Raw genomic sequence first — 16,062 nt, 5'->3', positions numbered from 1 at the left:
CCCACGCCCACCTCGTGCCGCTCGCCCCTGCTCTCCGTGAGCAGGATGATGGCGTCTGCCAGCGTGGTCGGCTGGGCCTCCACGGGCTCCACCATGACGAGTCTGGAGCTGTACACGGCCAGCACGTGGCCGGGCGGCTCCGGGGTGCCGCGAGGGACCCCCGCTGAGGGGCCGGAGACTGTGGGGGGCACTGGGTGAGGAGAGCGGGCAGACATCCCCACTGGGTGCAGGCAGGGCTGTGCTGGTGTGGCAGGGTGGTTACCCTGCGGAGCGGCCAGAAGGCATGGGTGGGGGTCCATGCTGGGCCGGGGTTGGGGTTGTGTGGGCGGGCGTGGGTCGCTCACCCTGTGCGGCTGGTGGGCCCGGTGCAGGGCCCCAGTGGTTGAAGGCACAGCACACCACGGCGTACTCGCCGGGCTCCAGCATCACGTCGCAGTTGACAAACTTCTTGACTGCACGCTTGCTGTGGGCCAGCAGGCGGCCCAGGCTCAGGCGGCCACCACTGCCGAAGGAAGCCCGGAACACCAAGACGCACAGGTCCAGGAGGTGGCTGTCCACCGAGTCCGTGCGCCTGCGGTGGCCCGCAGGGGTCACGGGTGGCCAGGTCCTGCCCAGCTGTCCCGCCCCTTGCACCCCGGCCAGGCCCCACCCCTGCCGCCCGGCCCCCACCCACCTGCTGCCCTCCTGGAAGAGGGCGAACTCCAGGGATGCACGCTCCAGCACCGTGAGGGCCGTCACGCCCACCGGCCCGCTGGCCGAGCTGGGGAAGCAGCCCTGCACTCGTGCCTCCTGCCAGTCCGAGTGCACCTTGCAGATGTCCACGGAGTCAAAGTACCTGGGCAGCGAGAGGACAGCCCTGCTGAGCAGCCCCCACCCTCCCCCCGGACACGGCGCCCGTCCCTGGGCAGGGTAACCCCAGCAGGCATCCTGCCCATCGGGATCTCTTGGGATCAGTGTCCCAGAAGCCCTGGTCTTGGCTGTTGCCTGTGGACACCACCAGGGGGCGTCAGGCCGTAAGGCTGACCCACAGACAGAGTCCTGGCAGAAACACCCCCACCCTGTGCTGACCCGAATTCCAGGATGGACCAGGCCTCTGGTTGGCAGGAAGGACACCGCATACACTGGGGCGAGCAGGGCAGCCATGGGGCCGACACTGGACGTGGCTGCCCAGCGTCCAGTACCTGATGAAGTCGCTGTACTCCATCCAGAAGACGCCTTCGCTGCTGCCGTGCGGCATGAGCTCGCTCCGCAGATGCCCCGGCCAGTGCGGCCACTCGTCCGACCAGCTGCCGTTCCAGGAGAAGCGGCCCCACGGGTTACGAAGGCGCAAGAGCCTGCGGACCACAGGGTTGAAGGCCACTCTCATGCCCCCACGCCCCTGCCACATCCACACGCTCACACTTACCTGGAGCCCTGGACATCACGGACGTCCAGGATGGAGTAGGCGTGGCGGGGGCGCAGGCCCAGGCTCTCGTAGGCAGCATCGTCCACCTTCATGTTGCCTCCCCCACAGGAGGCGCCCATGAGGAATCTGTGCAGGCAAAGCAGCCACGCTGACCAGGGAGCCCCTGAGTAACGGGCCTTAATGATGGGGGAGGGGGGGTGGGCTCACTCTCCAGGGGACCCCTGCCGGCCCAGACCTGCCTCCGGGGAGGTGCAGCACGAGATAGGGGACCCTCCCTGCCTCTGGGAGACCCACATGAGACACATGGGACTCAGGAAGTGCTGGCCCAAGAGCTCAGAGGGCTTGGGCTGGGGGACAGGCAGACCCAGGGCCTTCGGAGGCCTGGTGAGGCCGGCTGATCCTGCCAGCTCAGGGCTGCGGCTCCCTGAGGGGTGGGGCCACCTAACTGCCCAGCAACAGCTGAGTGCAAGGGTCCTAGCACCAATGAGCTGTCTCTCCCAGGCCTGGGGTCAAGGACCCTCCCCAGACACTGGCCAATGCGTGCTGGGGCTCAGAAGTCCCCCGACTCCCCCAACCTGTCTGCCCCGGCTGCTGCTGCCAGGTGCCTCTGTGGGGCTTACTCCACACAGTTCCACAAGGACGCTGATGGCCACCACCAGCCCAAGTCAGGACAGGGCCTTCAATGTACAGGCCAACAGACAGCATCCTGCCTGCTGCTACCCTGCCAGGGCAGGTGGGACGGCCAGTGCAACACGGGAGCCAGGCTCCAGCTGGGGTCAGCCCATGCCCGAGATATCTTGTGAGACGTGGTACAGGTCAGAGGGCGCTGGCCCTGCCTCTCCCACTACTCCATGCCCCAGCATGGCCACCCCTCTTACCCAGCCTCCTTAGAACTCAGCATTTTGGCCCAGATGAGGTCAGTGTCAACTGGTTCCTCGCGGGGGTTCGTGGAGCTGAGCTGCAAGGCCAAGCTCTCACAGGGGGCGCCGGTGAGTGTGGCCAGGCCCTCGATGGCGCGCCCGGCCTGAAGGGCAAAGTAGGAGCCATGCAGCTTGGCCAGAGCCTTCTCGATGAGGGCCACCCACAGCTGCTTGCGCTGAGCCTGCAGGGGGGGCTGGAGTTGTGAGGCCTGCTGCCGCCCGGCCCATGCCTGCCGCCCACCCCGCGCCCGCCGGCGCCACCTGGGAAAAGAGGAGGAAGCCGGCCTCGTCGCAGGGCAGCATGTCGTCCACCAGCACCGTTGTCCACGTGCCATCCTTGCAGAGCCGCACCTGGTAGGCGCCCTCTGCACACAGGCTGCGCGTGACCATCACCCGCTCGACCAGGTCCGGCCGCTCGGCCAGCACCGCCAGCGCACTCAGGAACCTGCGTGAGGTTGGGGCTCACGGAGAACACGGCCTGCCTGCCTGCCGCCCACTGGCAGCCCACCCCTGAGTGGGTGCCCCAAACTCACCAGCAGTTCCCCAGGAGCCCCTGAAGGATGTCTGAGGGCCGGAGAGTGTGGAACACGGACCACGAGGTACTGTGGTCCCTGAACACGGAGCAGTTGATCTCGTGGGGCCTCAGCCACTGTCGCACACGCTGCTGGACGCTGTCACCCGCGGGGAAGCCCACAGACTTAGGTCCAGGGGGAAAGCTGTCATCCACAAAGTTCACGCCATTCTGCAGAGACCATGGCCACAGGCTCAGGTCAGGCTGGACCCACTGCCCAAGAGAGCATCCTGCTGCCTGAGCCCCAGAGGAAGAGGTGGGCACATGTGTAGCCCCCTGACCCCTGTGGATGGCTTGGCCGGGCAACAGGTCAGTGGGAAGTATGTGAGCCCCAGGGAGAGGGTACAGTGCCCAGCCTGTAGGCTGCATGGTGGGCATGGGTCGCAGGGAGCCTGGGTGGCCTCCCTGCACAGCCCACTGCACCGAAGGCTCCAGGAAGAAAAGTGGGGGGACCTGACAGGGGCAGGGCAGCCAGAACACAAGCTCATGGATGGGCTGCCAGCAGTGACAGAGGGTAGCAGCATGAGAGGGGACGGACACCCTCTCCAGGTGCCCCTGGGGGTGGGTGATGCCCTGGGCTCAGCCCTCCTGCAGCTCCAAGGGAAGAAGGCATGAAGGGGCACCCCAACCCTGAGTTTCAGCAGGGTTTCTGCGGCTGTGGGAAGCACCAGGCCTGCCTGTTGGCGTGAAGCTGCTACCTGTCCCCACCTCCCTGTGGGGCCACCATCTGCAGGAACTCACAGCGGGGCCGAGGGGTCAGGACCACGGAATGTGGGGTCATGGACCCTTGTGGACACAGGGAGAAGGGCCCAGCACACTCAGGCGGGCAGTGACCTGGTGGCCCCACCCAAGTTCAGGGCCAGCTAGTGCTCTGAGCTTTGGGAAGAGAGTCCCACCCTCCCCCAAGCTGGAGAAGAGACAGTGGGGAAGGACAGACGATGCAGAGGGGCCTCACCTCCCGGCAGAAGGCCACAATGTTCTCCCATAGGGCCTTGGCCTCGCCCTCGTCCGTCTGCCGCCGCTTCTCCACGTGCATGCTCTCCCTGCGTCTCAGGGGCGCTGTGCCCCGGCGCTGGGTCACCAGGAGCTGGGGGGTGTGGCAGGCGGCACAGTGCTTGGCTCGGGGTGTGTTGAGTAGGGTGCAGGCTGGGCAAGCCCACTGGCCCAGGCGCTCAGACGGTGCTGTGGGAAAGAGGTGGCCAGCCTTGTGGGCTAAGCAGGGCCCGGGCTTGTCTGCGCTGCAGTCGGGGCATCGGGTGGGAGGCTCGCTGTGCTCCTGGAAGCCATGCAGCTTGGAGCAGCCGCACGCCGTGCAGCGGGAGGCAGCTGTGGGGTTCCTGAGCGTGCACTTGGCACACGACCAGGTAGTAAAGTCAGGGCTGGAGGGGCTAGCGGGCGTGTAGCGCACGGTGTCGCCGGCCAGGTCAATGACGTCGCTGCCCGGTGTGGTGCCAGCCTCACAGTGGGCAGGGCTGGCGGGACCAGGTGGGCGCAGCGTGGTGCCACCCTCCGCTGCCTCTTCCTCCAGGAAGCTCAGCCGCTTGCCCGACAGTAGCTCTGCCAGGCGGGAGGCCCCAGCCGCGGTCCGCCCCAGGCCCTGGGGGGGCCCCTTGGAGCTGGCAGAGGGCGAGGGCTGGGTGGCCTCAGGCACCGGTGGCTGCAGCTGGGGGGGCACCTCGCGGCGGCTGCGAGGCACAGGGTTGTTCTGGAGGGTAGGCGAGAAGGGGCTGAAGGGTGGCCCCCGGGGGGGCTCCTGGTCTGCAGCAGAGGGAGGGTTGGCATCAGCGCCTTCCCCGGGCTGGGGCGGGGCAGGCATGATGGGGAAGCCTGCGGGAGCCACGACTTCTGGGACCACCAGGGCCTCGGGAGGAATCCTGGGCAGCGAGAGTTTCCGCGGCCCCCCACAGGCCGAGCAGGAGCTGGCCACGGGCGTGTTGTGCAGTGTGCAGCGCTGGCAGGCCCAGCCACTCCCAGTTGCGGCCGCGCCCCCCTCCTCCCCCTCCACCTCCTCCGGCTGCCCCCCAGCTGGCTCCATGGCCGCCAGCCCTGCCGTCTGTGCAGGCCCTGCCTCCTCCCCGCAGCTGCCCTTGGGCTCCGGCAGGACCCCGTTGATGACGGGTAGCAGGGAGGCCCCGGGGACAGGCTCAGGGGCAAAGCCGCACACTTCGCAGGCTCCCCTGCCCAGGAGGTTGCGGAATGTGCAACGGGTGCAGGGCCACTTCTGTTCCTCCACGCTGAGCCGCAGGATCTGGTCGAGGTCAGGCTTGTGCCGTGGGGCCTCGCAGATGGAGCACTGGCGCTGGCCGGCCGGGTTCAGGAAGGTGCAGCGCGCGCAGGACCACTCCCCGACTGCAGCCATGGGCCCGGGCGAGTGCGTGTGGCTGCAAGGGAAGGCCGCGGTCAGTGATTTTTGACAAGGGTGTCAAGATTATTCAATGGGGCACAGACAGTCTTTTCAATCAATGGTGCTGGGTTTAAATGCTAAAGAATGAGCCAGAGCCTTACCTCATGCCATATTCAACAATTAACTCAAAATGGATCAATGACCTAAATGTAAGAACGAAATCTGTAAAACTCTTTGAAGAAGAAAATGTGAGTAAATCTTCATGACTTTGGATTTGGCAACGTATTCTTAGATATGACACCAAAAGTACAGGCAAACAAAGGGGGAAAAAAAGAACTTCATCAAAATTAACAACTTCCGTGCTTCAAAGCACACCATGAAGAAAGTGAAAAGATAACCTACAGGAGAAAATATATGCCCATCATCTATTTCTGATCAGGGTCTAGTATCCAGAATATATAAAAAGTTCTTATAACTACACAACAAACAACCTGTTTTTAAAAATGGGCAGATATGGGGACTTCCCTGGTGGTCCAGTGGTTAAGACTCCGTGCTCCCAATGCAGGGAACTGGAGTTTGATCCCTGGTTGGGGAACTAGATCCCGCACGCCACAACTAGAAGATCCCACATGCTGCAACTAAGACCCAGCACAGCCAAATAAGTAAATAAGTATTATTTTAAAAATGGGCAGAGGACTTGAAAAGACTCCCCCAGAGATACACAAAAAGCCCATGAAAAGATGCTCAGCACCAGCAGCCATCAGGAAAATGCAAATCAAACTACTACAAGGTACCACCTCACACCCAACAGGGCAGACGGTAACAGCACTGGTGAGGATGTGGAGAAACCACAGGCCTTCCCTACGTTGCTGGTGGGAATGTAAAATATTACAGTTGCTTTGGAAAAGTGTGACGGTTCCTCAAAAAGTTAAACAAACTTACCACAATTGTGACCCTGCTATTCCACCCCTAGGTATATGCTCAAAGAATTGAAAACTGGTGCTTTTCACAAACACACACCCACACATGTTCATGGCAGACCTGCTTACAACAGTCAAAAAGTGTAAACAACCCAAGTATCCATCAATGAATAAATGGATAAATGAAACATGGAATATCATTCAGCAACCAAGAACGAAGCACCAACACACAACACCAACGAGCCCCGGAAGACACAAGAGGCCACATGTGGTGTGATTCCATCCACAGGAAATGTTCAGGATGGGCAAACCCAAAGGCAGAGAGGAGCCTGATGGTTCCTGGGGGCTGAGGAGGGGGGTGGGAGCAGGGCTCTGGCAGCCTCTGGGGTGGGCAGAGCTGGCCCCGCAACCCGCCTCTTGAGGACTAACCCGGGTGCGAGGGGCGTCCACACTCCACACACAGTCTCCTACCCTGACTGTAGCTGCTCTGCTTGGCAGAAAAGTCAACTGTTCTTCATAACAAGTCATGAAGCTTGTGCTTCTTATGGTATGTTTGTGCCAAATCTTTCAGGAAGAAAGAAAACTTCCCTCTTCAAAAAAAACAAACAAGGGACTTCCCTGGTGGTGCAGTGGTTAAGACTCCACACTTCCAATACAGGGGGCCTGGGTTCGATCCCTGGTGAGGGAACTAGATCCCACACGCCGCAACTAAAGATCCGCATGCCTCAATTAAAGATCCCGCATGCCGCAACTAAAGATCCCACATGCCGTAACTAAGACCCAGCTCAGCCAAATAAATAAATATTTAAAAAAACAAACAAAAAATGTCCCCCGAGCAGCGCGACTGTTCCTTGGCCCAGAGCAAACTGTGAAGCCGTCTTCTCGGGCATGTGGCTGAGACTCACAGGCTGCCCACAGCACCCAAGTGGGTGGATGGGCCCTGGGGCGACCAGCACGGGGGTGGGGCCTGGCCAGGTCAGCTTTGGCCTTGTCTTCTGCACTACCAAAAGCCTAAGAAATCTGCCTGGAGATGACTGGAGCATCCCCTGCTGCTCCCCACTGACAGAAGGGCCCACGGTCAAGGTGTGGGCGCATGTGTGCCCACACAGACACACACGTGCACACACACGCTGCGTCCCGGGCAGCCTCCACATGGGCCCCAGGCTCAGAGGATGGTCTTTTGCCCTGGGTGCCCCACCTGCTCCTGGCAGAGGGGTGTCCAGGGAGAAGACTCGGGCTCCCGCCCCCAGCACAGGACAGGTGGGCCTGGGGCCCTCCTAGGACACACCTGCCCTCAGCTCCAGGCCCCTGGTGGTCCCAGACATGCTGAGAAGACACAGGATGGGGAGAGAGCCCAAGTCCCACCCACTCTCATGACCCAACAGCTGGCCAGTCCCTTGGCCGGATGAACATGAGGCCACACCCAGGACACACAGCAGGTGACACCTGGAGGCGGTGGGAGCTATGCTCCCTCAGGGACACCTGTGGCCCACACCTCAGCGTCACCAGGTGGGCGGAGATGAAGTGGCTCTGGGGTCAGCGACCAGGTGTCCAGAGGAGCCCTGGGCCTTTGCCCCACCCCCTCAACTACCCTGCTCCGGTCTCCACACACAGGGTCACCCTCACGGCCACCCTGATGTGCTGGGGGCCCAGGACCTGGATCCCTAGAGTGTCCGAGGTGAGGCCAGAGCACCAGACAAAGCCTGCAAGTCGGAGACCAGCATACTGAACTCCAGGACACGGGTGTTACTCCGCACGACAGGAAGGCCAGCCAAGTGGGAAACGGACACCAAATACCTGGCTTTGCCCTCAATTCTCTGGGGCTGCAACACTCGGCTCCAATTCAAAAGGGAGGTGATGGAAGGGCCTGTGACACGCAGGGTCTGCAGGAGCCTGGGGACGGCATTTTCCTCCGCAAAAAAGCTGAGAGGACTAAGTATTGCCCCCACTCAAGGACCTTGCTCGGTCAGGCCAGCAGACCCAAGCCCAGGCTGCCAGGCAGAATGTCGCCACCTGACCCCTTGCTGGTTCTGAGGTGCACGTGGGCCCCTCCCTCTAAGGTCGTCCTCAGCCAGCCTTGGGCTGTCCTCTCCGCCTCTGTGTACCCAGGGGAGGCCCGAGCTCATAGGTGGTGGATGCCCGTTACTCCTCAAGGCCTCGCAGCTCCTGGCCTGGCTTGGTGGTGGGTGTCATGCCCAGACCTGGAGGCTCTTCAGTGAAGGGTGGGCTGCGTGCGGCGGGTGTCCGCACGATGCTCGGGGCCCATGAGAGCAGGGGAAGAGTCAGCCGGACCGTCCGCACGTGCATGTCCACGTGTCCAGGTATGGGTGTGGGGAGGGGTCCTAGCAGCCGACCTTTCTGCCCCTCTTCCTGCATCTGTGGCGCCCAGCCCCCTGTGCCGCTCCTTCTAGTGTCCATGCTGGGTGTCTGGATTCCTCAAGGTCACTGGCAGCTCTTCCCACAACTTGCTCCCAGGGGCAGACAGTACCTGCCTGGAGTGCCAGGCCGGATGCGCCAGCCTGCGGAGAGGCCTGGCGGGAGGCCAGAGAGTGAGAGAGGGCGCTGCCCGCCCAGGCCGCTCGCTGGTCAGTGTGAGCCAAGATCCAACAGGCACACACGCGCTGGGGCACAGGGTCGCCACCTCTGCTGCTCGCTGCAGCCCCCCCGCCCCCTGCCCCAGTAATTCTACCCCTGGCGATTTATCCTGAGGACATAAATACGCAGAAATAAAATGACACGTGTGCATGGAGAAAGGCGTGAAGAGGCGCACCAGCCACTGGGGATAAGCTGATGAAACCAGCATGAGCGACCACCTCAAACCACCAGGAGGCCAGGATCAGAACCGTGGGCGGTAACAGCATTGGGAGGGTTGAGAGAAAACAGAACCCTCCCTGCCCGGCTGGTGGGGATAGGAAACACTGCAGCCACTGTGGAAAACAGCCTGGCCGTTTCTCAGAAAGTTAAACATAAACTTACAATAAACACGAGCAACTCACTTCTATGTATCTACCCAAGAGAAGGGAAAACACACGTCCATGCAAAAACTGGTACACAAGTGTTCACGGCAGCAGATTCATAAAATCCATGGGCAAAGAACCCAAACGTCTATCAACTAATAAGCAGATAAACTCCACACAGTGGAGCATCATTCAGCCATAAAAGAAGTGAAGCACTGATACTACACCGTGGATGAGCCCAGAGAACACAATGCTCGGTGAGAGAAACAAACACAAAGGTATGATTCCCTTGACGTAAAACGTAAAATGTCCACTTTTGGTCTCTGTGGCAAATCCACAAAGACCAAAAGTGGATGAGTGATTTCCAGGGGGTGGGAGGTGACTGCAGATGGGCAGGAGATGGGGTCTCGGAGATGCTGTGAAACTGGATTGTGCTGATGGCTGCACAACCGCACACATGGACTAAAACCACTGAGCCCCACGCTTAGGAGCGGAGGATCTGGCGGTAGGTTACGTTACACCCCAATAAAACGTGTCACTGATACAGTAACAAGTGAACTGAGGCGATTTGCTAACTCCTGGTGCCTGCCACCATCTGCTTCCCAGCACATCCCCCTGGACCTCAAGCCCTCATGACTCCATCCACTAAGGGTAACTCAGACAAGACCACTCATACTACCCCTGAAGCCTCCCAGGAGGCGGGTCCTGCTCCCACACGCCTGCTGGCCACCTAGACGGTGAGCCCAGGACATGCATGGGGCCCACAGACACCAGGAAACTGTCCTGCACAAGTGAGCTGTGTCTGAGAGAAGTGACAGCCAAGGGCGGCTGGCAGGGGCCTCCGGGAGATGGAGGAGGGTGTCTGCTACCCACTAAGCCCAGGCGTGTGGGCCCAGGAGAGTGAGGCTACCTCTGGCCAGAGGTCCATGGACCCTGAGTGTCTGCTGTGCACCAGGTACCTCTCCCTCCAGTGAGGCCACAGGACGGGGCAAAGGCAGGGGCGTCAGTGTGTGTGTGGCTGACGTTGGAGCCCAACCCACCCAGACGTGAGCAGTGGGCACAGTACCCGGGCTGCCCCACGCCCGTCACCCCAGCACCCCAAGGGGAAGCTCTCCAGGTGATCCAGGACAGCCTGGGTGGGTCTGAGTGCAGCCACGGCTGCAGCTGGCGGGAGCTGGCGTGTGCAGCCTTGCCAGCGGGGACCCACGCCCCCCTCTGCTCCCTTGCAGGCAGCCACATCAGCGCAGGGTACCACGCACGGCTGGGGGGCCAGGGCAGTGCCCCCCAAATCCCATGGGAAGCAAGCCAGCATTCTTGGTGCATGCTGTGCCCCTGCCCCTCCCCACCCAGCAAGAAGCTCCAGCTCCAGCAGACAAGCAAGCCCCCGGGCTCAAGGTGGGCTGCAAGGTCCCGTCCCAACCACCTCCGACCAGCCAGGCGAGACCTGAAGCCCGGCTCCAGGAAGGGCCAGCATCCCAGGCCTTCTCTACTGAGTGAACAACCCCAGAGCCTCTCAGGTGTCTGGGGGGATATGAGTTGCCAGAGGACCCTAAGGAACAGGGACCCCACTTCTCTGAAAGTCCCTCTGCCGAGGAAGGGGCACCTGGCAGCAGCACCCGCCCCGCAGGGTCCCTTGGGGCCACGCCATCTCCACCTTCTTACCTTCGGGCCCGGGGGCGTGGGGGCTGGTGCTGTCGGGTGACCAGGGTGTCACCCCAGACAGGCCCCCCAGGGCTGCTCCTACACCAGCCGGCCGCTGCCGGGGGCCCTGGGTAGGGCAGTCCCCTGGGGAAGCCGTGGTCCGACTTGGTCTCAGTGGCCAGCGAGGAGGCGGAGCTCCCCATGGCCCCTGCGACAGTGGCCACGCTGAGAGCCGGGCCTGGTCACATGTGGCCGGCGGCGGCTGGCGAGGTGGAGCATGGAGGAGGGCACCCACGCAGGAGACAGGGCGGCCGGGCTGGTCCGAGTCACACAACAACAACAGAAATGACACAGAGAATAGAGAGAGAAGAGACAGCGTGATTCACAGGCACCAAGCCCCCAGGAGCCCAGGGAGGTTCCCAGCACACAAGTGGCCTTGGGGTGGCAAAGGAGAGCCCAAATTAGGGGTCCCCACAGCCAGGGTCCCGACAGGGCTGCAGCCCCGGCGCACAGCTCGCCTCCACCCTGGAGTGGCACCCCCCTCTCTGCTCCCACAGGGGAGGAGCGGCTGTGCCACGGTCGCTGGCCAAAAGGGTATCAGCCTTAAAAGAAAGGATTTAGGGGATATTTAGGCAGAGAAAAGAAAAACAAGGGAAGAGAGCCCAGCGAGGCAGGCGAGCCCTGGCAGGATGGCCTCTGAGGGGGGCACTGGGCAGAGTCCAAAGTCACAGGGAGGTGCAGTCACCACCATGGCCTTTCCGGAGGGACAGCTCCCTCCACCCAGAGATGGGTGACCAAGGAGGGACCTGGGAGGCTGCCCGCCTTCCAGGGGGAGGCCAATGGGCCCAAGATCATCCGCCCTGAAATGGGAGGCCAGGTGCACCTCATTTCAAATAAGGCGAGTTCCAGTCAGGTTCAGGGAAGATTGCCTGGGCCAAGCTCTGGGCCAAGGTGGGCGTCCAATTGGCTTTTTGGCCAAAGAGGTGACCAGCAGCCCTGCCCCCACCCCCAGGTCCACCGTCACCCAATGACACCCTTCTCCCAGCTTCCAAACAAGTCCCTTGGACACAGGGGCCAGCAGCAGGGGTGGAAATGGTGGACGCGTCCTTGCACAAAGGCAGGCTGGAGGGCGCCCAGGCCTCTGAAGCACTGGTCCATGCTGCGTCCAGGGGACACGGGTGGGGATGCCCACACCTGAGTGGCTAGCAGCACACGCAGCTCTGGAGGCTGAAGGGGTGGGAGAAGTCTGGGCCCCTGCCCCATAACAGCTTCAGTTAGACCAGCCGAGTCCCCTGTAGCAATACTGTTCACCTGGACCCATTCCTCCAAGGGACATGGACAGGATAGAGCAGCGTAGGGCCCGAAAGGCCTGGAGATCCTGAAAGTCACTTACCACTCAGGCCTCCCCTGCTCAGTACGACCAGAGCCGATGGTGGGGGCAGAGGCCCCAGTGGCCTTTAAAGCCGACACTGCCCACTTGAACCCTGAAGGAAGGGCTGAGGCTCCTGCCGACAGGAGTGCCGTCCAGTGGGAGCATCACACGAGCCTCAAGTGTCATTTCTAACCCTCCGACAGCCACAAAAGAAAGGCAGGACAGGTAAACAGAATCTCTGTAGCATATGTTACATCACCCAACACGTCCAATGTACTGCCAGGTCAGTTTGGAATCCGGATGAAACCCGTGTGAACCACGTACCACCTATGTTGAGTTGAGGTCCTTCCTCCACTGTGGTTGATGCTCACCTCCACGAAGATGGGCCACACTCCAGGGGCAGCAGCCATGGTTGCCCAAGGTTTCCGTACTGGGCTGTGCTAGAGCACACTCCCAGTGGTCACTTCCACCTCGAGCAGGGTCACTCAAGACACCTGCCTCTCCCATGATTACGAGTCGGACACCACAACAACTAGAACAGCCCCCAGGCTCCTGAATCCCACTCCACATAGGAACCCTTTGTGGGAAAAGAGCCCAAGCGTTTCCGACACTCCCCTTTCACAGCCAAATCCTGAGCAGGTGAGGGCTTGAGCTGAAGCTGAGCCCAGTGAAAGGTGTCCCTGGAGCAAGACTACTCAAGCCTGGGCCCAGGCCAGCATCCACTGTGAGAGCAAAGGACGGGGGAGGGCAGACAGTCCACCCGCAGCCAGGTCAGGGCTGGCAGCACGTGTGCCTGATGCAGGTAGAGCCGAGGGAAGAGTGAGGACACAGCCCTGGACCTCCCGGGGGCCTGTGGGCCTGGCTCGCTGGGAGGAAGGAGCACCAAGGTCCTGTGAGGACCTGCCTGCTCTTCACCGACGCTCTTAGCCTCAGGGGACTGAGCGCTCAGGCCTGTCACAGACACTTGGGGTACCGCATGTGAACAGCACACGAGGCACCAAGCAGGGCCAGCTCTGCACCCAAGCCCGGCAGCAGCTGTACCCTACGTGCCAGCCTCCCGACACACCTTCAGGAAACTCTGACCCTGCAATCAAGAGGGTTGGGGGAGGGTGACCTGGAAGGGCCTCTCTGGGGAGTTCTGGGGATGGCAGCACCAACACCCCCACACCCTGCTCGGCCCGCCGGGGTGATGGGGAGCCCTGGCTGCCTGGCCCAGGCCCTGTGCTCCCGCCCTGAGTCAGGTCCTTTCATCCATGCCTTCCTGCATCCTTCACTCACTCACCAGCGCCCAGGCCGCCTGGGCTCCAACGGCACTGCCCAGGGCCGCTCCCTGGCTGCTCTGTCTCAGGAACAATGCAACATAATCGCGTCTCCCGGCAGAAGCCTGGGCTCAGACGCTGGCAATGCCAGCCTCCCGAGGGCCCGAAGGGTGGGTGTGCCTATCCCACCGCCCAGACCAAGCCAGTGCCTCCTTGCCCTTGTTCGGGAACTGCTGCCCTAGATCTGAGTGGGATGGTGGCCTAGATCTGGCCTCAGGGAAGGGCAGGCACAGGGCTATGGCAGCCCCCCACCTGGCGTTACCAGCACTCCCCAGCGGCTGGGGACAGCAGGGGACCCTCCCCCAGAGTGACAAGAGCATGAAGGGCCGGACGAGGGTGAAGCCTCCTCAGGACCCTGCGTGGAACGCGCCTGTCTTGGTGGTGGCAAGCTGGGTCCCGGGGGTGACACCCCACGGCCTCACCCAGCTCACCTCGTCCCACTGCCCACAGGGCACTTCCCGCGGTGGGTTACCCGACTGAGGACTAGGGCTGAGCCAACACCTGGCAGAGGCTGAACCCCAGGTCCAGGGCGGGGAGGCACGGGATCCTTACTCCCTGTACCCCCAATGCTCCGGGGGCTCCCGCGAGTCCTGCGGGCATCAGCACAGACTGCCCCCGCTAGCCTGCGGGGCACACACACGGGGCACCAGAGTCCCTTGGGACAGCCAGGCTCTGCAGACACGGGCCGCCTGATAATGCTTCCACACGCGTGTACACGCTTCGCCCAGCCGTGTTCACAGTGTATGTGCCCCACGCCTGGCTGGTTTGCCATGTGCCAACTGCACACCACCTCCCACTCAGGGCCCCGGGCGCAAGTCTCGTTAAATCTCATCTCGTAACAATGGTGCTTTCGCAACTGCAGCAACCCCAACAGGCCACCCAAAACCAGCCCAGACGGGGCATGAAGGGAGAGCAGCCGTGAGGGGACCCCAGGCTTTCCCAGAGCATTGCTCCCTGTGCCCGGGTGCCCCAGCTGCACCCACCAGACATGAAGCCTGGTACTCCTGCCTGAGGGAGGGACAGGCCAGGACAGTGAATGAACCCACCTACATCCCTTCCAGAAACCAGGCTGGGACACCCCCCCAACATGCCAGGAGGCCCCTGTCCCAGCATGGGTAGGACAGCATCCTCCCACGGTCACCCTCGAGGGGTCAGGCACCAGCAGTTCATGGGCCCAAACCCGCAAGGTGGGAGGGCAGTGGGGTGGACAGTTAGGGGCTGGGCCACTGGGGACGTGGTGGCTCTACCTGGGGAGCACCAAAGGGACAGCAGACACAGTCCAGGAGACATGTCTGCCTTGCAGTGTGCCCAGAATGCCGGGACCACAGCCCCAAGCTTCAGGGGCATGGCGGCCTGCAGGGCTGTGAGGAGCAGGGTTCTGAGGGGGGTGCCCACACCGCTCCACTGCAGCCGGACAAATCCACGGTGCTCGTGCCTGGGCTCTGCCTTGGGAGGTGAGGCTTCGTGGCAGGTTTGCCAAGAGCACATCCACCCAGAGGGCATGCCTTGTCCCTCTCTTGGAAGGGTCTGGACTCTGGCCCCTGGAGCAGCAGCCCCAGCCCCCAGGCTTATCGGCAGGAGCCAGAGTCCATCAGAGAGTGGTGTCGACCGACCAGGGCCAACCCCTAGGCAAAGGTCACACAGAGGCCGCCCCACCTCCGCTGCCCCAGGGAAACACTCCCATGGGAAGTGGCCGGGGACTATGTCCCTTTAGAAGCTGCATCTGTCCCTCACCCAGAGGTTGGAGGCCCCAGGGGTATGGCCTGACTCAGCTGCTCCTCGCTACCTGGTCCAAGGCCACAACTACCTCTAGGCCAGCCAGGGCCATAGGGAACAAGGCCTCCCTCAGCCTGGCTCTGCCCATGGCTGGGGCCACCAGGGAAGGGTGCCCAGGTGGGGCAGGGCTCTGGGCAAGCAGCCAGTAGCCATTGAGACTCATCTGGACCCAGGTCCTGGCACCATCTGGCCACTCCAACTGCCCACAGGGCACATGTCCCCCTGCCAGTCCTTTCTAGGAGTGCTGTGAGGCCCAGATGTCCCCCCCCCCACCGAAGCCAGGTCAGAACCCCACAACAGCATCGTCGACCTCTGAGAGGAGACTGTGGAGGTTCTGCTGAAAATTGCTATCAACGCCCCTAAGAACCAGGCCTAGGAACAAAATGGTAACGAGCCCTCCCTGTCATCCAACTTGGGGAGAAATGCTGGAGCCCCAGATCCCTGCCTGCACACACTCTAAGGTGGCCGCTCTGCTGGCGTTTCTGGACTTCTCTGCCTGTCCAGCACCTCAGCCCTAAAGCATCCAGCCACAGGTCAGAAGTCAGGGCCCCGATGGTACTGGTCACATAAACGACCAGCAGGTGTCAGGTGGGATTTGCTCTGCTTCTCGGGCCCCTGCTTTCTGGGGAGGGAGGAGCGGAGACAGGCCCCTCAAAATCAAACCCATGTGTGAGGGGCAGCTCGCCAGCACGGAGGCTGAAGGACAAGCTGCGGGGGTCTGGGCTGCCTCCCAGAAGGGGACAGGGTCACGGCGTGTCCTGTGTCTTTTTTTTTTTTTTTTTTTTTTTTTTTTGTGTTTTTTGTTTTGTGCTTGTTTCTTTTCTTTTTTTCTTTCGT

The 16,062-nt window shown here is 61.9% G+C and overlaps 1 protein-coding gene across 2 annotated transcripts in view; it reads right to left on the bottom strand.

Moving 5' to 3' along the window:
* The window catches only part of CAPN15 (calpain 15), a 19,497-nt gene that overhangs the window by 331 nt on the left and 3,104 nt on the right, over positions 1-16,062 (bottom strand). Inside the window, exons 2-11 of one of the 2 annotated variants that reach the window (XM_024759708.1) lie at positions 10,780-11,074; positions 3,852-5,277; positions 2,859-3,067; positions 2,587-2,770; positions 2,284-2,507; positions 1,406-1,531; positions 1,182-1,334; positions 674-835; positions 345-571; positions 1-178 (exon numbers count right to left, since the gene is read on the bottom strand). The exon at positions 1-178 is cut by the window's left edge and continues 331 nt beyond it. In XM_024759708.1, the coding sequence (XP_024615476.1) occupies positions 1-178; positions 345-571; positions 674-835; positions 1,182-1,334; positions 1,406-1,531; positions 2,284-2,507; positions 2,587-2,770; positions 2,859-3,067; positions 3,852-5,277; positions 10,780-10,961 (3,071 nt within the window). In that variant the 5' untranslated portion in view covers positions 10,962-11,074. The remainder of the gene's footprint in view (positions 179-344; positions 572-673; positions 836-1,181; positions 1,335-1,405; positions 1,532-2,283; positions 2,508-2,586; positions 2,771-2,858; positions 3,068-3,851; positions 5,278-10,779; positions 11,075-16,062) is intronic. The other variant, XM_024759709.1, reaches the window with a different exon arrangement.

This window comes from Neophocaena asiaeorientalis, unplaced genomic scaffold (assembly GCF_003031525.2).
Source record: "Neophocaena asiaeorientalis asiaeorientalis breed wild unplaced genomic scaffold, Neophocaena_asiaeorientalis_V1.1 scaffold254, whole genome shotgun sequence".
Taxonomy (NCBI): domain Eukaryota; kingdom Metazoa; phylum Chordata; class Mammalia; order Artiodactyla; family Phocoenidae; genus Neophocaena; species Neophocaena asiaeorientalis.
Note: the sequence above shows the minus strand (reverse complement) of the source record. Positions and strands in the feature narration are given on the sequence as shown.